The following is a 21,903-nucleotide window of genomic DNA, read 5'->3' as shown; positions in this document are numbered from 1 at the left end:
CCTCTGTGAGGTGACTGCAGAGGTGTAGCTAGGGGCCAGCTCGGTGGGTGGGGGGGCGCAAAACTTCTGAGTGAGCCCCTAACCAGGTAACCTTGATCACAGCTATGGTGGCGCCCCCTAATAGTGGATGTAGGAGAACCTCAGCAGATGACCGCACTGTTACTAATAAAACTCTGTATATAAAGACCGACACTGATATTACCGCCATATGGTGACAGTGGTAGATACCCGTCCTGCAGAACATGTAAGAGATTATAGCACAGCTAGAGATGGTGACTTATAGCTGACGTTCTTTCTGGTGGAGTCATTCACTTTTTCCATCTTTTCCATTTGGCCCGGGCCGACATGACGACTTCTCCAGCCAGGACTCGGCTGCAGAGATTACAGCACAGACACATCTGACTTCTCACATTTCCTGAACCGTCTCCATCAATTCCCAACCTGCACAAACCCCTCATCCTGCTGATATCCTACTGAGTCGCTGCTGCCGTGTGTGTCCCTATCACTGCACCTGCTGTGTGGTACAATAACGGCTCCTCTTACTGCCCCCCATAATAATGCCCACCACTGTGCCCCTTACATAGTAAGATGCCACCCCTGTGACTTGGTAAAATTGCCCCCTAGATAATATAAATGCCCGGTGCAACTGCCCTAGAAAACAGTGCCCACATTTTGCCGTCGACCCCTCTCTCCTACCGATGCAGAACACAACCACATATATTTTTCTCTTTTTTGGTGTTTTGGTTGCGAGTTGTCTCATTACCACTTCCTGAATTTGCACCTTAACAAAACATGAAACAACAAGAGATGAAACCACAGGACGCGCCCTACGCAGATAGCATCAGTCAGGTCCTGGATTCACCCCCTTGAAGGGCTTCACCCCGAGTTATCAGCTTACAAACTCAGAAACGCAAAATTCTGCAGATTTTCCTGGAAACAACTAAAAAAAATGTTTAGGATGGCAGCAGAAAAGGGTGTTCATGTGTAGCTGACTGTACGACTGCCAACTATTTAATTAAAAATGTTGCATCATTTGGCTCTGATAGCCTCTGGGTTGCCCCTGCTATTGCTGGATTTAAAAAAAAAAAAAGGAGTTAACTGAGAATCAGTCAGTAATGCTATGATAGTCATTGACAGAAAGTTTGTAACTCCTTTATCTATCTTTTTCTAAGCTGACTTATGACCACATCAAAGTTTAAAGTGCAGGAAAACAAAGAGACTGTAAAAGCAAAACGGCTCAAACATTGCAAATGTATTAAGTAAAGTTGCAAAAAATTATTTCAGCCCCCAAATATATGCATTTAATAAAAAAAATATATATATATATATATATCTGCATAGATGGATAATCCCTTTAATATTCACAAGCAGCATTTTTTTTACTATTTAAAAAAAAAAATTGTTAAGTGTCAAAAATGTTTTTTTTTTCCTTTGCTACCCCCCCAAAATTTTGAAATCATGGAAAAAAAGGAAAAAAAAAAAAAAGTATACTTTGAAATGTTTCATAATATGGAACAATAAGGTAATGGATTATTTACAATTACAAGGTAATAGTTATAAATATAACATAAATATAACATTCGCTCCATTCATATTCATATTAGATGTGTCAATCCGGCGCCATTTCAAACATTTAACACCTTTTTTTTGTGGTTTCACAATCCGACCTGGTTTCATGTTTTTGATTCCTTTTTACTTAAATAATGAGTTATATGGCGCTGACATGAAAGGAACAGAACAATGTAGATTTTGATTTAAGTTTCCATAGTTGCCCAAACTCTATATCAGCAGATTTTAGACCAAAAGAACAAAGAAAAATAATTTAAAAATGGAAAAAAAAATAGACTTTAAATTAAAATGTATTTTATAAATATTTAGAATCCCGGCACGCTCTTTATTTTTTTCAGATCTCTTGTAGCTTACAATGTTGCGTCTCCATGTAACCTGTGCAGAACAATAGCATGCCACCTGTAGAAGTCAGTGGGGTCTTAGTGAATGAGGCCTAAGGAATTTCTTTATTGTGGATCAGATAAAAATATCATTTTATGCGGCTTTACATACAGTGTTTGGATGTAAGGAAACATGGCTTAAAGGGGAAAGAATCTCCATAAAATGGCTTCATACAGAGGAATAAAGTGAACCCCAATGTAAAATCTGTAAAAGGGCCCCACACCTATATAACACTGGTACCTGAGGATGCTGAGAAGCCTTTTCAAGGTCCCCAAGACAAACTGGAGGCAACTTCTACCCCTTACAGTTTCGCCCCTGTATGATGCCCCATTGTGAGGAACCATAGGTCTGCATGTTCCAGCAGAGGCTCTGTACACATATTAATTAGACAATCAGCAATTGGGCATACAATGCGGAAAAAATAATAATTAAAATGTATATATTAGTTAAAGAACAATATAGATAGAAAACAGAGATCTTTTATTATTATTATTTTATATCTATCCATACATACATATAAAGATAGATATAAAATAGTAATACAAAATATATACATACAGTGGGGAAAAAAAGTATTTAGTCAGTCAGCAATAGTGCAAGTTCCACCACTTAAAAAGATGAGAGGCGTCTGTAATTTACATCATAGGTAGACCTCAACTATGGGAGACAAACTGAGAAAAAAAAATCCAGAAAATCACATTCTGTTTTTTTTTTGGAACTTGCACTATTGCTGACTGACTAAATACTTTTTCCCCACTGTATATTGTGATGCAGTGACCCCTGTGACAGCTAGGGGGCACTGTATGGGCTGCCTGGGACATGCATGCAGGCATTCCCTTTTTGTTATGATGGGAAAATGGTGAGCGGCAGGGTTATAAATGGCCGATATGTATCACAGGGGTGAGTGCCCTGGGATGGAAGCTGGAATATGTGTTGATCAGCAGAGATATACTGCTGAGGATTTGTTGCTGTGTATCAGGGAAGCTTCCAAGTGACTTGGTGAGATGGGTGGGACCAGTCACCTACAAACCCACCCAGGGGCATGTGTTTGAACACCCAATGTAAAGCCTGTGTGTGTATGGATGGGTGTGTTGAAAGGACCTGCGATGAGGTCATGAGCCATGTGATCCATACCTCACCTGTGGGTGTGGCTACGGACCATATAATGTGCTTGAGGTATGGTCACATGGGGAGAGAGTGTGTACCTGAATGGTGCAGGGTGCAAGGTCCTGCAGGGTCAGTGTTGGGAGATTCTGGGAGAAGGATCGGCTCCCTGTAGCATGTGCTGCGACCTTGGACCTGGTGAGGCGTGAGTGTTGGACGGTCTCAGGAGGGGACGGACGTCCTGAATAGCACCCGCTGAGGCCCTGTACCAGGTAGCCAGTGTGTTGGGAGACCCTGGGAGGAGGGTCGAATCCCTGAATAGCACCCGGTGAGGCCTGTGTGTTGGACGGTTCCAAAGTGGGGACGGACGTCCTGAACACAGACAGGCCACGTGTGTTTGCAGAATCAGTGACTGCACTGCATTGGGGGACCTACTGTCAGTCTGCATCTGGACTGTCAGGTGGCCTGGTGAGCAAAGCGTTGTCGGGGACGGTGATCCCAGTTTGGCTGCTTTCCTGAGAGAGAGGACTACCAAAGAGTCGGCATCTGGAGCAGGAGCTCCTGCGAGGTAACCCCAGACTTGAGGATATAACTGTTGGTGCCCGTGATGTTCTATGGACACTAATGAACTGTTCGGTGTGTGGTCACCCACGGTAACTGGACAAAGAGGTCCAGCGGGTTAAACCCATGTACCAAGGATTGTAATGGACTATGTGTAAGCCTGTGACGTGTAACATGTTCCTCAGCGGTTTATGAAGGCATAATGAACTGCACAAGACTGGTTAAGTGGAAAGTGTGACTGTATGCATCAAAATCGCAGCCTAGTGAGTGTCCCCCAACACTAATAAGCGCTACCTTACAATATATATAGCTACGCCAAAGTTACTGGTGTGGAGAAAATGCTGCAAAGTACAAATGCTTGAAATCGGATAATTGTTGCATTCTGAATATCTGGATCTAGACATGTAAACTAAGTTGATACATTCAATAAATGATTCTCTGAAAAAAATCTTTAGCATTATATACAGTATATATAAATGTGTGTGTGGGCACCAACTCCAGGGCCCCACTTTTAAGTTTCATGCAAATGTGACATTATCCTAATTATCAATATGGACAAAACAGAATTCACCATCTTTCTCCCATCTCACTCGACCTCCCCTACGGATCTATCCATTAAAGTAAATGGCTGCTCACTGTCCCCAGTCCCACAAGCTCGCTGTCTCGGGGTTATCCTTGACACTGATCTCTCCTTCAAACCACATATCCAAGCCCTTTCCACTTCCTGCCGATTTCAACTCAAAATTATATCCCAGATCTGTACGTTCCTCAGCCAAGAATCTGCAAAAACCCTAGTCCATGCCCTCATCATCTCCCGCCTTGACTACTGCAACCTCCTGCTCTGTGGCCTCCCCTCAAACACTCTCGCACCCCTCCAATCTATTCTTAACTCTGCTGCCCGACTAATCCACCTGTCCCCTTGCTGTTTCTCCGCCTCTCCCCTCTGTCAATCCCTGCACTGGCTCCCCATTACCCAAAGACTCCAGTTCAAAACCCTAACCATGACATACAAAGCCATCCACAACCTGTGTCCTCCGTACATCTGTGACCTCGTCTCCCGGTACTTACCTGCACGAAACCTCCGATCCTCACAACATCTCCTTCTGTACTCCCCTCTTATCTCCTCTTCCCACAATCGCATACAAGATTTCTCCCGCGCATCCCTTCTACTCTGGAACTCTCTACCACAACATATCAGACTCTGGCCTACCATGGAAACCTTGAAAAAGAACCTGAATTAAGATGAATTAAAATGTGAAATTCTTTATTGTTATCATCTCTGATGTATGGGGGCGTTAATGCCTATGGCAGAGGCAGCGCGTACATGAGAGGCGCCATCAATGCTGAGCGTTATATAGACATGATAGAACAACATCTGCTCCATCCAGACAAGATCTACTTCAGGGAAGATTTTTTATATTTCAGCAGGACAATGGTAAACCCCATCCTGACTGCATCATAGCAGTACATGTCAGCAGGAGAAGTGTCCGGGATGAACTGGCCTCCTGCAGTCCAGACCTTCTACCAACAGAAAACATTTCTTGCATTATGTAACAAAAAATCCGGTAAAGACCTCGAACCTTGGAGCAACGAAAATCTGACATCTGCCAAGAATTGGCCAACCTTCTCCTCAAATGCCAGCAATTGTCTCCTTACTTCCCCAACATTTAGTAACTGTTGCAAGGAGAGGAGGAGATGCTGCACAATGGTGGACATGGCCCGGGCACAATGGTAGACACGGCCCGGGCACAATGGTGGACACGGCCCGGGCACAATAATGGACACGGCCCGGGCACAATACTGGACACGGCGCGGGCACAATACTGGACACGGCGCGGGCACAATAATGGACACGGCGCGGGCACAATGGTGGACACGGCCCGGGCACAATGGTGGACACGGCCCGGGCACAATGGTGGACACGGCCCGGGCACAACTGTTCTGAGAGTTGTTGCCATCAATTTCTAAATGAGTTACTTTTTTCAGATGAAATAGAAAAATGTCCAACCTACAACTTCTGATCTGTTCTATTTTCTGCTGTTACTAACTTATGGCGACTAGAGACTTCTACATCTCAGCATTCTTTTTTTTTTTACATTTTACACAACGTCACAACATTTTTGGAATTGAAGTTGAACATATAAAGTGTGACAGAGTCACTGGCTTTGCAGAGGAAGGGAGGTACGTGTCACTGCGCATGCAGAGGTCAGTGATGTGAAACCGGAGTGTTTTTGTGCTTCCAGCACACTATGTGCTGAGAGGCCGTGTACAGAGTTTAATGGGTCGGTTTCATGTGAGCACCGCAGTGTGGGAGGGAGGGTGCTCACCGGACCCTTTTCTCTGCAGGACCTGCAGTGATGTCATGATCACGTGACCAGAACATGTGATTATATACCTGGACCTGCGGTTCAGTCTGTGTCTGGTGCTGTGGGGAGAAGCTGTATTTCCCACAGAGGTGAGGACTGAGATTGGATTTCCCTGAAAGGGTGCAGGAGGACCCCGCACCAAGGAGGACTGAACTGTATGCTGTCATTTTTGTTTTGTTATTCTATCTTGCCCAGAAGGCTGTGTTTTGTTTTAAACACCATGGTTTATGCTGCATATAATAAACCCACTGGTGTTTTCAAGTGCATGTGCTCCTGAGTCTACCTGCAGGCTTCTACTGAGAGTGGCGACCCCTCACACACGATATAAATCTGAAACATAATAATTTATATCAGCGAAAACATTATTTTTACAAAATTGCAAGCAAAATCAATAATCATCTCTGAATTTCTTAGAAATTCCTGTATCAGTTATTGAATGTATCAGGTTAGTATAAACTGTATGTCCAGATCTAAATCTTGAAAATTTAACAAATATCAGATTTGTTTTGTTTTTTTTTCCTCGCAATATTCAAGAAAAGCCGTTACTATCGATGAAAAAGTTTCAGCCTTGTGGTCAGATCTGATTTTCTTTCTGATTATTGTGTAGGAGGAAAGAATGTTGCAAAGTCAAGGAAACTGTTATGTAATGTTGAGTGTGACTTTCTCTATTACTTCATAACTTTACCAAACTATTCCACTTTAATTATCATATAGAGTGGAAAAATGAGACTGAAATTGGGCAAAACTTAAAGAAATGAATATGAAATCCTAAAATAATCTCAATAAAGAAGACAAAACATATGTATGTATATACTGTATATACTAGATGGTGGCCCGATTCTAATGCATCGGGTATTCTAGAATATGTATGTAGTTTATTTAAAGGAAATCTGTCACCCCATTTTTACCCCATAAGCTGAGGCCGCCGCCATCAGGGACTCATCTACAGCATTCTGTAATGCACTCTGTAATGCTGTAGATAAGCCCCCGATGAAACCTGAAAGATAAGAAAAACAAGTTAGATTATACTCACCGGGGGGTGGGGACGATGGGTGTCGCTGTCCGGTCCGGCGCCTCCCATCTTCATACGATGTCGTCCTCCTCCTTGTTTCTCCCTCGGCTCCTGCGCAGGCGTACTTTATCGGCCCTGTTGAGGGCAGAGTAAAGTACTGCAGTGCGCAGGCGCCAGGAAAGGTCAGAGAGGTCCAGCCCCTGTGCACTGCAATACTCTGCTCTGCACTCAACAGGGCCGATAAAGTACGCCTGCGCAGGAGCCGAGGGAGAAGCAAGGAGGAGGACGTCATCGTATGAAGATGGGAGGTGCCGGACGGGACGGCGACACCCATCGGACCGGACCGAGCACCGGGGTGAGTATAATCTCTTTTTTCTTATCTTTCAGGTTGTTGTAGCGCCAATATCGCTGATTGCGGCAAATCCGTGCGGCAGGAGATGACCCGCGTCAACCGTCGGGAGATCAGCAGCTAGCGCCGCAGATCTCCCGAAGGTAGCGGTGGCGTGCGTCGTTCAAATTCCGTGCCAATTCGCGGCCGGACTGCGCCTGTCACTAATTGGTCACGGCCGGCCGGCCGTGACCAATCAGCGACGCAGGATTTCAATTACAAACAAACAGAATTAGACAATTATATAGTAGATACTGCTCAAAAAAAATAAAGGGAACACAAACAGCCTGTTGCAAATGGAATAGTGTTCCCTTTATTTTTTTGAGCAGTATATATAAAATAAAAAAGCAGAGGTAAAATATAGATATAAATAAATGGCCATCTATCTCATCCTTAACACCTTAAATAACAAGGGATGTTAGTTGGATGTATGGTAATTATGTAATTAAATATCCCCATCTTATCTGGCAAATGAAATCTACAAAAAATGTTCTATGTGGAGTGTATACTGTATATATATATATATATATATATATATATTATATGAACGTATCTCTCTCTTTCTATATATAATATGCTATATATATATATATACACACACACACACACACACATTTACTTCAACTTTGGTTGCATGGGGGTAGTTTCTAAAATCACTCATTTAAACTAATGGTCTGAAAATCTGATAACTGATAAATTATTATTATTATTGACCTAATTTTCGTTGTCACATTATATTTTGTTCCCATTATTTGTAATTTTTTTTTTACTCTAATAGTGTTACCTTTATTTGCATTATGATTATTTATTATTATTATATCAGAATAAGGGTGCAATATCATACTTTCAGGGAATGCAATAAATATGCCTCAGATAATAGACTTACCGACTTAACAAAAACTCTAGATATTTTATATATAAATAAATAATAATAATATATATTATTTACCTAATTTTACTATTGAGTCACAGCTGTATACAGTAAAATCTATTGCAGACTGTCTTGTTACAAACCGGTATAGAAATATATGTATATATACAGGAGAAGAAAAGACGATAGTGTGGCATTAATTGCTTTTGATTCATGCTTTTACGTTAACCATATGTTTCGCATATTATGTGTGCTGCAGCTTAAAAATGTTAATTATGGGCAAAATGGTTTCACAGACAGTATATAAATCAACTAATAGATAAAACTGTAAATTATAGTTTTATATTATAGTATTATAAACTGCAGTAATAATTCCCAAAGTAATATAAGAAAAGGAAAGTGATCATAATAATATCAGTAAAAATTCTCAAAATAATATAAAAAAAAAGCCTAAGAGATCATAAGATTATTTTATAACATATAACTAAATAATAATGCAATAATTCACAATTTTAATACGGTATTGAATAATCTAAATAATTATGTAGGTGAATAACGAGCGGTAAGACTTTAATTATTTCTTGTAATAGTGGTAATAACAATTAATAATTCAAATAAATAAAATAGAATTCAATTAATTAATAATCTAATTTTACTACGATATTTGAACATTGGATTATACTTAACATTACATTAATTAATATCTCAGGCTATAGAAATTTTATTAAGTTTATTAAAAAATAATAGAGATAATAATAGCAAAAAAAAAAGAAATAAAAAATGTTCCTCTCCCGCAGATGTTTTGGTTGGTTGTTAGGGATTGGTTATTTGCCTTGTGTGTACTGGGTGTGTAACTACAGGAAGGCACACATGTCGTACCCTTCAGATATAAAGCCCATTGCATCTCACTGGAGTTACGCCACATCTATGCACCACCACTGCCACCCACCTGCTGTTATGGCCAATGAGTCCTTGATGGGTGACTACCACTACCTTGACTATGATGACTATTATGACAACGAGACTGAATGCCAACTTCAGGAGTTGCCCCATGCCCGCTGGATCCTGCCCACTCTCTATTCCATCTTTTTCCTCGTTGGCTTCTTCGGCAATATTGTGGTGATCACAGTGGTCTCCAAGAGAAGCTCACGCAGGGCAGACACCTTTATCTTGAACCTTGCCGTTTCCGATCTCCTCTTTGTCTTGACCTTACCTCTATGGGCCTCTGCATTGGCACAAGGAGGACACTGGCCCTTTGGGGCATTTCTATGCCAGGCAAGCGGATTTGTCATAGCCGTCACCCGTTGTGCCAGCTCTTTGCTTATGGCGGTCATGAGCGTGGACCGATATTTTGCAGTGATAAAAGGAAAGAAAATGCACCCGCTACGCACACGGTCCTGCAGTATTGGGACTTGCTGTGGGATTTGGGGGACCTCCATTCTTGTTGGATGCCCAACGTTGGTGATTAGGCATCTTGACGCTGGCAATTCAGCCTGTGAGGACTCCGATGAGTCATTGTTCAGTCTAGGATTCAAGATGGTGGTCATCTTTATCACATTTGTCTTGCCATTTGCCATCGTCCTCTTCTGCTACTGCCGTATGGCCAAGTACCTGTGGAACTATTTTGGCAAGCAAGTGAGGGCAATGACGAGTACAGTGAAGTCCCGGCGTGGGCACAGCTGGCTCCGAATCGTCTCCTGTGTGGTTGGGGCTTTCTGCTTTTCTTGGCTTCCCTACAATACTCTCAATACTGTTGTGGTGATATCTCAACTGGGCATCAATATCTCCTGCACCACGAAGGTGACCATACACCAAGCCCTGAGTGCCACGGCTGCTCTTGCCTTTGCCAACAGCTGCTCCAACCCACTCATCTATGCCCTCCTGGATGGCGGATTTAGGCGTCGTGCCCACCTATCCATGCCGGGGCTCTTCTACAAGTGTCGTTCTATGGTGCCAATGCCAAGCTGGACTGTACCAACCACTAGTATGAGTATGGAAAGCACCAGCACCTACACTGGCAACTAATGTAGTGAACATACAAGTCTATCAAGACGAGACCATGAGTTCAAGAACTTTTCGGATGCAGTTAAGTATCTGCTCAATAATGCTCTCTAAACAATGATATGGAACATTATCTGGAATGCTGTAAAATATACTTGGAAGACCCCATACGTTATCAATGGACTCATAAGAGATCTAGCTGGAAGTAACAGGACGAAAAACCTAGATTTGGAGTCTGGTGCCTAATTTGGACACTGTGTTGCCCCCTGGTGGTGAGATTATGACTTCTGTATATAGAGATATTTACTAATGGGGTCGAATAATCCTAAACGTAAAATAGTAATATCAGACATCGTACTGCATTACAATGATCTTCCACCATATATTTGTGTGCATAAATGTAAAAAAATACTGATTTCTAGGCCGCTGAGATATGAGGTGTTGTTTAATGTTATCTCCTCCCTGTTGAGCTGCTTTAGCTTTCCCCTATGCTTGGTCTGATTTTTTTTGGGGGGGTTGCTTTGATCACCTACATTGAGGGACTGTTAAAATAAATTCATAGTGTGAACACCGTCTGCAACAAACAGCGTCTCATATCTCAGTTTCCTAGTGTTCGTGACACAGAGAAAATGATTTGTAGCCACTGTAATTTCCATGTTTTGTATGATATTATTCTATATAATCAAAGCCAATAGTCTACTCGATGTGAATTATAATATCAAGAACTAATTGATTGTAATAAACTAATTTTCATTGTAATAAACTAATTTTATTTTTAATTTTTGGAAAATGTGAGTAATTTGCCTTTAAAATATTTTTTTTTTTGAGAATTTTTTTCCTTTACTCAAGTGTAACCATCTGTAGTAGAAGTAAAGGACTCATGGTAGATCTGACCAAAGGAGAATACTATGGTGTTTGGAATGGTAAGGGTTAATACAAGTTAATAAGCACTTACCTTGGTTCTTCTGAAAAAATGTCCAAATCTACGGCCAAAAAGCTGGTCGTAATAAAGGCAGTGTGTCCATGGGAAGGGGGGTCCTGACCGGCGGAGTTCTCGCTGGTAGTGCTGGCTGTTGGAGTAGTGGTCGTAGCTGGTTTCTGGGTTAAATGGCAGAGACCGTCCTGACTGGTGATGTCTTGGCTGGTGGTCTTGGTGGAATTGTAACTGATGAAGTTCTTTCTGGTGCCCTTGCTGGTTGTCCTTACTAGTGGATTTTCAGTTGGATATATGGACTGGTAGACTTCTGGCTGTTGGAGTGGTGGTTGTAGCTAGTGTCCCATGTAGGTGGCAGAGATCAGACTTGAATAGTCCAGACAGATGGAGTTCTGACACGCTGTCCAAGGTGGATGACAGAATCTTGGATGGTGGTCCTGACTGATGATATCTTGGCTGGTAGTCTTGGTGGAAATGTAATTAGTGAAGTTCTTTCTGGTGGTCATGACTGGTTGAGCCCTTGCTGTTTGTCCTTACTAGTGGAATTTTGGTTGAAGGTATTGACTGGTAGACTTCTGGATGTTGGTCTTGACTAGTAGTTGTAGCTGATGTCCCAGGTAGGTGGCAAAGACCTGACTTACGTAGTTCAGACAGATAGAGTCCTGGCTGGTGGTCCAGGATGGATACACAGCATCATTGATGGTGGTCCGTGGTTCTGACATGAAAACTCTTGGTTGGGGTCCTGATTGGTGAATTCCTGGCTGGTCGTTCTTACTGCTGGAGTTATGACTGGTGGTGCTGACTAGTAAAGTTTCAAGTAGTGGTCCTGATGGATAAAATCCTGACTGGTGGAATTCCATCTGCTGACCCTCACTGGTGAAATCTTGAAGGGTAGTCAAGGCTAGTGGAGGTCTGTCTGCAAGACCAGATTGGTGGAGTCCTAAGTGGTGGTCCTGGCTGGTAAAAATATGTTATGTACAGTTCTGGATGGAGTTTCCTGCAGCTGGACCTGACTGCTATACTCCGCGCTGGTCTTGACTGGTAGAGTTCTGTCTGGTGGACCTGGCTATTGGTTTTCTAAGAGGTTGTCCTGTCGGTTAATTCTTACTAAGTCCAGATTGCTGGTCCTCGAGGAGTGGCAGAGTACTCATTGGTAGCTCTGGACGGTAGACCTGACTATTGGAGTCCTAAGTGGCAGTCCTGGCTGATGAAGTCCTGACCGCTGTTCTAGACTGGTGGACTTCTGTCTGGTGGATCTGACTACTGGAATTCTAAGTGGTGGTCCTGGCTGGTAGTTCTGGCTGGTGAAGTCCTGACTACTGGTTCTGGGGAAGTGGTAGAGACCTGGCTGACTGAATTTAGACACATTACTATGTTTCACGCCTCTTCTCAGGCTGGTGAGAACCCGACCTCTATGTCACCTTGAGTGACTCATCTGACGGTGGTGACTAGAAGCCACATATGTTCCTAGTTTTACTCAACTTCTGTCTCTGCCACCCGATGATGGGTAAAACTTCTTCATTCTCACACTGTGACTGACCTGGAACTGATACAAAGTAACTCAGAACAAAACCATTAAACTCCTCATGGTACTGAACAATACATTCTCACTGTGCCCACAGATGTCTACTGGTACCACTATGGAAAATACGCCTGAATGGTAACCAGGGCTTCATCTACTCTGCCTTGTGTCTGCCACTATCTGTTCTCATGAGGGTCTTTTTTAGAATGGCTTCATCCATGGTACCTTAGGCAGCGCTGAGATGTAAACTCGAATGTTATTAATACTTGGAAGCGACAACATGGCCATGACATTAATCATCAATAGTGATACATACAAAGGTGACAATGAGCACCATTATTAGATAAGAAGGTCTGGTCAAGAGTCTGCATTAATTAAGGCATTGGGCAGAGGCGGAGCTAGGGTTTTGGTTCGGGGGGGGGGGCGCAACTTCTGAGTGGGCCCCTAACCAGGTAACCTTGATTACAACTCAGTGACGCACCCTAATAGTGGAGGAGAACCTCAGCATATGACCGCGATGTTACTGAAAATAATCTCTATATAAAGACCAATATTGATATTACCGCCATATGGTCAGTGGTAAATAATACCAGTCCTACAGAACATATAAGAGATTACAGCAGAGTTACAGGTAATGACTTACAACTGACGTTCTTTCTGATGGAATCGTTAACTTTTCACGTCTTTTCCATCTGGCCCAGACCGACAATGACAACTCCTCCAGCCACGACTCGGCTGCAGAGATTACAAGAAAGACCCATTTCACTTCTCATATTCCAGCCCAATCACCATGTATCCTCAACCTGCACAAACCCCAATGCTGAGCCGCTGCTGCTGTATGTGTCCCTATTACTGCACCTGACACCCCAATGCTGAGCCGCTGCTGCCGTATGTGTCCCTATTACTGCCCCAGATACCCCAATGCTGAGCCGCTGCTGCCGTATGTGTCCCTATTACTGCACCTGATACCCCAATGCTGAGCCTCTGCTATCGTATGTGTCCCTATTACTGCACCTGATGCCCCATTACTGAGCAGCTGCTGCTGTATGTGTCCCTATTACTGCATCTGATACCCCAATGCTGAGCCACTGCTACCGTATGTGTCCCTATTACTGCACCTGATACCCCAATGCTGAGCCGCTGCTGCTGTATGAGTCCCTATTACTGCACCTGACACCCCAATGCTGAGCCGCTGCTGCCGTATGTGTCCCTATTACTGCACCTGATACCCCAATGCTGAGCCTCTGCTACCGTATGTGTCCCTATTACTGCACCTGATGCCCCATTACTGAGCAGCTGCTGCTGTATGTGTCCCTATTACTGCATCTGATACCCCAATGCTGAGCCACTGCTACCGTATGTGTCCCTATTACTGCACCTGATACCCCAATGCTGAGCCTCTGCTGCCGTATGTGTCCCTATTACTGCACCTGATACCCCAATACTGAGCCGCTGCTGCCGTATGTGTCCCTATTACTGCATCTGATACCCCAATGCTAAGCCGCTGCTCCCGTATGTGTCCCTATTACTGCACCTACAGTTAGGTCCATATATATTTGGACAGAGACAACATTTTTCTAATTTTGGTTCTAGGCGTTACCACAATGAATTTTAAACAAAACAATTCAGATGCAGTTGAAGTTCAGACTTTCAGCTTTCATTTGAGGGTATCCACATTAAAATTGAATGAAGGGTTTAGGAGTTTCAACTCCTTAATATGTGCCACCCTGTTTTTAAAGGGACCAAAAGTAATTGGACAATTGACTCCAAGGCTATTTCATGGACAGGTGTGGGCAATCCCTTCGTTATGTCATTCTCAATTAAGCAGATAAAAGGCCTGGAGTTGATTTGAGGTGTGGCGCTTGTATTTGGAAGGTTTTGCTGTGAAGGAAACATGTGGTCAAAGGAGCTCTCCATGCAGGTGAAACAAGCCATCCTTAAGCTGCAAAAACAGAAAAAACCATCCGAGAAATTGCTACAACATTAGGAGTGGCAAAATCTACAGTTTGGTACATCCTGAGAAAGAAAGAAAGCACTGGTGAACTCATCAATGCAAAAAGACCTGGGCGCCCACGGAAGACAACAGTGGTGGATGATCGCAGAATAATCTCCATGGTGAAGAGAAACCCCTTCACAACAGCCAACCAAGTGACCAACACTCTCCAGGAGGTAGGCATATCAGTATCCAAATCTACCATAAAGAGAAGACTGCATGAAAGTAAATACAGAGGGTTCACTGCACGGTGCAAGCCACTCATAAGCATCAAGAATAAAACGGCTAGACTGGCCTTTTCTAAAAAAAATCTAAAAAAGCCAGCACAGTTCTGGAAGAACATTCTTTGGACAGATGAAACCAAGATCAACCTCTACCAGAATTATAGAAAGAGAAAAGTAATTGAGCATGCATTTCACTTGTTAAAGACTAAACTTCAGACAGAAAGGCCCACAAACAAACAGCAACTGAAAACCACCGCAGTGAAGGCCTAGCAGAGCATCAAAAAGGAGGAAACACAGCGTCTGGTGATGTCCATGAGTTCAAGTCTTCAGGCAGTCATTGCCAACAAAGTGTTTTCAACCAAGTACTAGAAATGAATATTTTATTTACAATTATTTAATCTGTCCAATTACTTTTGGTCCCTTTAAAAACAGGGTGGCACATGTTAAGGAGCTGAAACTCCTAAACTCTTCATCCAATTTTAATGTGGATGCCCTCAAGTGAAAGCTGAAAGTCTGAACTTCAAATGCATCTGAATTGTTTTGTTTAAAATTCATTGTGGTAATGTCTAGAACCAAAATAAGAAAAATTTTGTCTTTGTCCAAATATATATGGACCTAACTGTATTTGTGTGGTTCTGTGTGCCCATTAAATTCTAAAGGAACCCTCTACAATATAGTGATGCTGGGTGCAAGTTCACTAGAAAACAGTGCCCACATTGCGCCCCCTAGAAAGTAGTAATGCCCTGTGTGTGCCCCTTTGACAGTCACAGTAACCTGAGTTCCCCTATAACAATAAGGGCCCACTTTACATTTAATAATAATAATTATTATTATTATTTATATAGCGCCATTAATTCCATGGTGCTGTACATGAGAAGGGGGGTTACATACAAAGTTATAGATATCGTTAACAGTAAACAAGTTTACAATGACGGACTGGTACAGACGGGAGAGGAGAGGGCCCTGTCCTTGTGGACTTACATTCTATGGGATAGTGGGGAAGAGACAGATGGTCGGGAGTGCCGCAGCTCTGGTGGTGATGAGGTGGCAGCTCGGGCGGTGGTGAGGCGGCAGAATGCTTATTGCAGGCTGTAAGCTTTCCTGAAGAGATGGGTTTTCAGGTTCCGTTTGAAGGATCTGAGGGTGGTGGATAATCGGACGTGTTGAGGCATGGAATTCCAGAGGATAGGGGATAGTCAGGAGAAATCTTGGAGGCAGTTGTGTGAGGAATGAATAAGTGTGGGGGAGAGTAGGAGGTCTTGGGAGGATCGAAGATTACGTGAGGGAAGATATTGGGAGATTAGTTCAGAGATATAGGGAGGGGAAAGGTTGTGGATGGCTTTGTAGGTCAGTGTTAGTGGTTTGAATGGATTCGTTGGTGAATTGGGAACCAGTGGAGGGATTTGCAGAGGGGAGAGACAGGGGAGTAGCGAGGAGAGAGGTGGATTAGTCGGGCAGCAGAGTTGAGAACAGACTGGAGTGGTGCAAGAGAGTTAGCAGGAAGGCCACAGAGGAGAGTGTTGCAGTAGTCAAGGCGGGAGATAATGAGGGCATGTACAAGAGTTTTAGTAGATTGAGGGCTGAGGAAGGGACGGATTCTGGAAATATTTTTGAGTTGGAGGCGACAGGAGGTATCAACAGTTTGGACATGTGGTTTGAAGGACAGGGCAGAGTCGAGAGTTACTCCGAGGCAGCAGATTTCAGGTGGGGGAGAGAGTGTGATGCCGTTTACCCAAATAGATCGGGTAGGTAAGATGGAGGAAAGACAATGAGTTCAGTTTTGTCTACATTACAGTTTTAGGAAGCGAGAGGTGAAAAAGGAGGATATGGCTGATAGACACTCCGGGATTCTGGACAGCAGAGAGGTGACATCTGGGCCAGAGAGGTAGATCTGAGTGTCGTCCACATACAGGTGGTACTGGAAGCCATGGGACTTTATGAGTTGTCCTAGGCCAAGAGTATAGATGGAAAAAAGTAGGGGCCCCAGGATAGAGCCTTGGGGACTCCAACAGAGAGAGGGCGGGATGAGGAGGTAGTGTGAGAGAGGGAAACACTGATTTTGCGGTCAGCAAGGTATGAGGCAATCCAGGACAGGGTAAGGTTTTTGATGCCAAGGGAAGAAAGAATCTGTAGCAGTAAGCAGTGGTCAACTGTGTCGAAGGCAGAGGACAGGTCGAGAAGGAGGAGGATGGAGTACTGTCAGTTAGCTTTGGCTGTGAGTAAGTCATTAGTGATTTTGGTCAGGGCAGTTTCAGTGGAGTGGTGGGGGCGGAAGCCAGATTGGAGGATGTCAAGGAGGGAGTTAGATGATAGGTGGGAGGAAATTTGAGCATGGACATGCTGTTCAAGGAGTTTGGAAGCAAACGGGAGCAGTGATATGGGGCGATAGCTGGGCATAGCAGTTGGGTCAAGGTTTGATTTTTTGAGGATAGGTGTTATGGTGGCATGTTTTAAGGCAGAAGGGAAGGTACCAGAAGATAGGGATAGGTTGAAGAGATGGGTTAGGGCTGGAATGATCATGTTAGTGAGGTTGGGGAGCAGGTGGGAATGGATGGGGTCAAGTGCACAGGTGGTGAGGTGTGATTTGGAAAGGAGATGAGTGAACTCTCCTTCAGTGATGTTGGAGAGGGAGGTTATAAGGCAAGGGTAGAGGTCTGGTATGTGGAGTGGTTGGGGTGGTGGAACAGTAAAGGTTTCCCTTGTTTGGTCGATCTTGTTTTTGAAGTAGGTGGCAAAGTCCTCAGCAGAGATGAGGGGAGTTGGAGGTGGCAGTGGTGGGCGGAGGAGAGAGTTAAATGTACTGAACAGTTGTTTTGGGTTATGGGATAATGAAGATACAAGGTTTGTGAAATAGGTCTGTTTAGCAGAGGTGAGCGCTGATTTGAAGGCAAGTGTAGCTTGTTTGAAAGCAGTGAAGTTGTCTGGCAGGCGTGTTTTCTTCCAACGCCACTCCGTGACCCTGAATATTTGTCGAAGTTTTTTGGTGAGGTTGTTGTGCCAGGGTTGCCTGTTGATTTGTTGCACTTTGCCATGCATGAGAGGGGCGACTGAGTCTATGGCTGATGTAAGGGTGGCGTTGTAGAAAGCGGTGGCACTGTGCGTTTTGTGGAGTGAAGATATGGAGGACAGAGGTAGAAGAGAGTCTGTGAATGTCTAGGTGTGCAAGGTTTCTTAGAATCATAGAATCGTAGAGTTGGAAGGGACCTCCTGAGCCATCTGGTCCAAACCCCTGCTCAAAGCAGGATTCGCTAAATCATCCCAGTCAGATGTCTGTCCAGCCTCTGTTTGAAGACTTCCATTGAAGAACTCACCACTTCCACTCATTGATCACTCTAACTGTCAAAAAGTTTTTTCTAATATCTAATCTGTGTCTCCTCCCATTCTGTTTCATCCCATTGCTTCTAGTCTTTCCTTCTGCGAGAATGTGCTTGTGGCTGGACATGGGGGGCAGGTGAGAAATACAATGATGAGAAGGTGAGTAGATGGTGGTCAGATAGCAGGAAGGGAGAGGTTGTGAGATTGGGTAGGAAACAGAGGCGGGTGAAGATGAGGTCTAATGTATGTCCATCTGTGTGGGTGGCTGTGGAGGACCACTGAGTAAGTCCAAAGGATGAGGTAAGTGACAAAAGTTTGGAGGCTGCTGGGTGTCAATGGGGATGTTGAAGTCCCCCATGATGATGGTAGGGATGTCAGCAGAGAGAAAGTGGAGGAGCCAGGTGGAGAATTCGTCGATGAAGGCAGTGGCTGAGCCTGGTGGTCAGTATATGACAGCCATTTGGAGATTAGAGGGAGAGTAGATACAGACAGAGTGAACCTCGAAAGAAGGGAGGATAAGGGAGGGTGGGGGGTGGATAGGGTTGAAGGAGCAGTTTTTAGAAAGGAGGAAACCCTCTCCTCCATGTCTGTTGCCAGGGCGAGGAGTGTGGGTAAAGTGGAGGCTGCCATAACTCAGTGCGGCCAGGGAGGCCGTGTCAGGGGGTGTCAGCCAGGTCTCAGTGAGGGCCAGGAAGGAAAGGTTGCGGGAGGTAAAAAGGTTGTGGATCACGTGGAGCTTGTTGCAGGCGGAGCGAACATTCCAAAGTGCTCCAGAGAAAGGGTGCGGGAGGGTGGGGGTCAGTGGCACAGGTTTTAAGTGTGAGGGATTGCGGTAGTTTCTCTTAGAGTGAGAAAGATAGGGGTGAGGATTAGTGGGAGGTATGAGGCAGGGGGGACATGTCACCAGCAGTGAGAAGAAGTAGAGAAAGGGAAAGCAGGTGGGTGAAGGAGAGTGATCGTCTTGTATTATATTTTAGTAGGAGAGGTCTGAGGCTAAGGAGTATGTCTGCAGATGAAGCGAGGTGGGGGGGTAAGAGAGAGGGGGAGATAGTTATTTGGTTCAAGGGTGCAGGAGTTTGGGGATAGCGAAGGAGAGAAGATTTGTGGAGCAAAAACGGTGATGGCAAATGTGAGCATGGTTAAAGAGCAGGGTAAAAAGAAAGGCAAGTAAAATTAGAAAGCAGTGGTTATTCTTACCTTCTGACCGATTTCTAGACTATTTCTGGTAGATTTCTGATGTAATACTTTAAAGATGTCACACTTCAAATGATGTTACATCTGACCAAGGTCATATCTGACCTGCTCTGTTCAACTAAAGCCCCCGTTACACACTGCGATATCGCTAGCGATATCACTGCATGTGATACTTACCTCCGACTGGCTCCCCCGCTGCTCATCGTTGGTCGCGCGAGAAGCTCCTGGATGATTTGTCGTCAGGCGCTTCCTGCTGTGACGACGAGTGACGCGTGGACGCGGGCGGGAGGACGCAGGATCGCCTCGTCTGACAGGTAAGTAGCGACCCCCCCGACCCCAGCGATGTCGCTGGTGAGATCTGCCTGTGTGGCAGCTCACTAGCGACCACTTAGCGATGCACCAGCGATCCATATCGTTGTCGGGATCGCTAGTGCATCGCTATGTGTAACTGTACCCTTATACCATTCAAATGTCCTTGAAATGAAGCCAGGTGAGGGAGAGAGGTAGGAGGAGAAGGGGCTGGAGGACGGATCACAGCAGGGAGCAATTAACAGATTGCAGTTAATAGGACATTTGACTAGCATCAAAGCTGGAGACAGAGGCAGAATAAGATGGAAGGATAATACTAGGTGTGAGGAGCATGGGCATATCAATATGCATACAGAAAGTTTGAAGTATGAGACATGGAATTAAAGTCAGGGGAAAAAACAGAGTACAGACGTACCAGTTAAAAAGCAGAGGGTGAGGAATGCATGGGGGTTCAGGGCTGCAGTGGGTATTCTGGATTAAGCAGGTTCAGACATACCTGTGGATGAAAGCAGATGGATCAGGACATGGCAGCATGAAGGAGAATATACCATGGTTTATCAATCTGGTATATTTCTGATGTAACACTTTAAAGATGTCACACTTCAAATGATGTTACATCTGACCAAGCAATAATGTCCAGAGTCCCCCACTGTACAGTTCCCCTATACACAGTGTGATGCTCTCTTATACATAGTATAATGCCCCCTCACTGTATATATACTGACCCCTTTATATCCCCAAAACTATTTGATGGCTCCAACACTGTATGATGGCCCCCTTACTGTAATCTCCACACTGCATGATGCCCCCTAGATAGCCTCAAATAGCATAATACACCAGATAGGCCTCAATATAGTATAACGCGCTCCCCATAGGCAGACTCTACAGTATAATGCAGTCCCCCACAAGCCGACTGTAATGTAAGGCAGTACCCACCCATAGGCAGACTGATAGGTAAGGCAGCACCCCCCATATAGGCAGACTGATAGTAAGGCAGCACCCCCCCATAGGCAGACTGATAGTAAGGCAGCACCCCCCCATAGGCAGACTTATAGGAAAGGTAGCACCCCCATAGGCAGACTGATAGTAAGGCAGCACCCCCCCATAGGCAGACTGATAGGTAAGGCAGCACCCCCCATAGGCAGACTGATAGTAAGGCAGCACCCCCCAGAGGCAGACTTATAGGAAAGGTAGCACCCCCATAGGCAGACTGATAGTAAGGCAGCACCCCCCCATAGGCAGACTGATAGTAAGGCAGCACCCCCCCATAGGCAGACTGATAGTAAGGCAGCACCCCCCATATAGGCAGACTGATAGTAAGGCAGCACCCCCCCATAGGCAGACTGATAGTAAGGCAGCACCCCCCCATAGGCAGACTTATAGGAAAGGTAGCACCCCCATAGGCAGACTGATAGTAAGGCAGCACCCCCCCATAGGCAGACTGATAGGTAAGGCAGCACCCCCCATAGGCAGACTGATAGTAAGGCAGCACCCCCCAGAGGCAGACTTATAGGAAAGGTAGCACCCCCATAGGCAGACTGATAGTAAGGCAGCACCCCCCCATAGGCAGACTGATAGTAAGGCAGCACCCCCCATAGGCCGACTGATAGTAAAGCAGCATCCCCCCCCCATAGGCAGACTGATAGTAAGGCAGCACCCCCCCATAGGTAGACTTATAGGTAAGGTAGCACCCCCCCTATAGGCAGACTGATAGTAAGGCAGCACACACACACCCCCCCATAGGCCGACTGATAGTAAGGCAGCATCCCCCCCATAGGCAGACTGATAGTAAGGCAGCACCCCCCATAGGTAGACTTATAGGTAAGGTAGCACCCCCCTATAGGCAGACTGATAGTAAGGCAGCACACACACACCCCCCCATAGGCAGACTGATAGTAAGGCAAACCCCCCCCCCATAGGCAGACTGTAAAATAATGCACTCCATAAAAAAAGTTAAATAAATACTCACCTCTCTTCCTCCCGACTCCTGCGCTGCTCCCTGCTCTCCCGCTCATCTCCTGACAGCGGGCGCCGGACAGTGACGTCAGCGGGCCCGCTGTCAGAAGCTGAGAGGGAGATGATGAGAGAAGGAGCGCTCGCTCATTCTCTCATCATTGCGGTCAGCTGTGCAGCTGACCCTGCGATGACAGGCGGGGGGG

The 21,903-nt window shown here is 44.8% G+C and overlaps 1 protein-coding gene across 1 annotated transcript; it reads left to right on the top strand.

The window, feature by feature from the left end:
• Positions 1-9,092: 9,092 nt before the first annotated feature.
• LOC141051418 (probable G-protein coupled receptor 25) lies at positions 9,093-10,344 on the top strand. The gene has a single exon (XM_073548356.1). The coding sequence runs from the start codon at positions 9,123-9,125 to the stop codon at positions 10,275-10,277; it is 1,155 nt and encodes a 384-aa protein (XP_073404457.1). The 5' UTR covers positions 9,093-9,122; the 3' UTR covers positions 10,278-10,344.
• The last annotated feature ends 11,559 nt before the right edge of the window (positions 10,345-21,903 follow it).

Source organism: Dendrobates tinctorius, unplaced genomic scaffold, assembly GCF_039654945.1.
Source record: "Dendrobates tinctorius isolate UK_male_01 unplaced genomic scaffold, ASM3965494v1 ptg000157l, whole genome shotgun sequence".
NCBI lineage: Eukaryota > Metazoa > Chordata > Amphibia > Anura > Dendrobatidae > Dendrobates > Dendrobates tinctorius.
The sequence above is the reverse complement of the archived record's forward strand: the minus strand, read 5'-3'. Positions and strand labels throughout refer to the sequence as shown.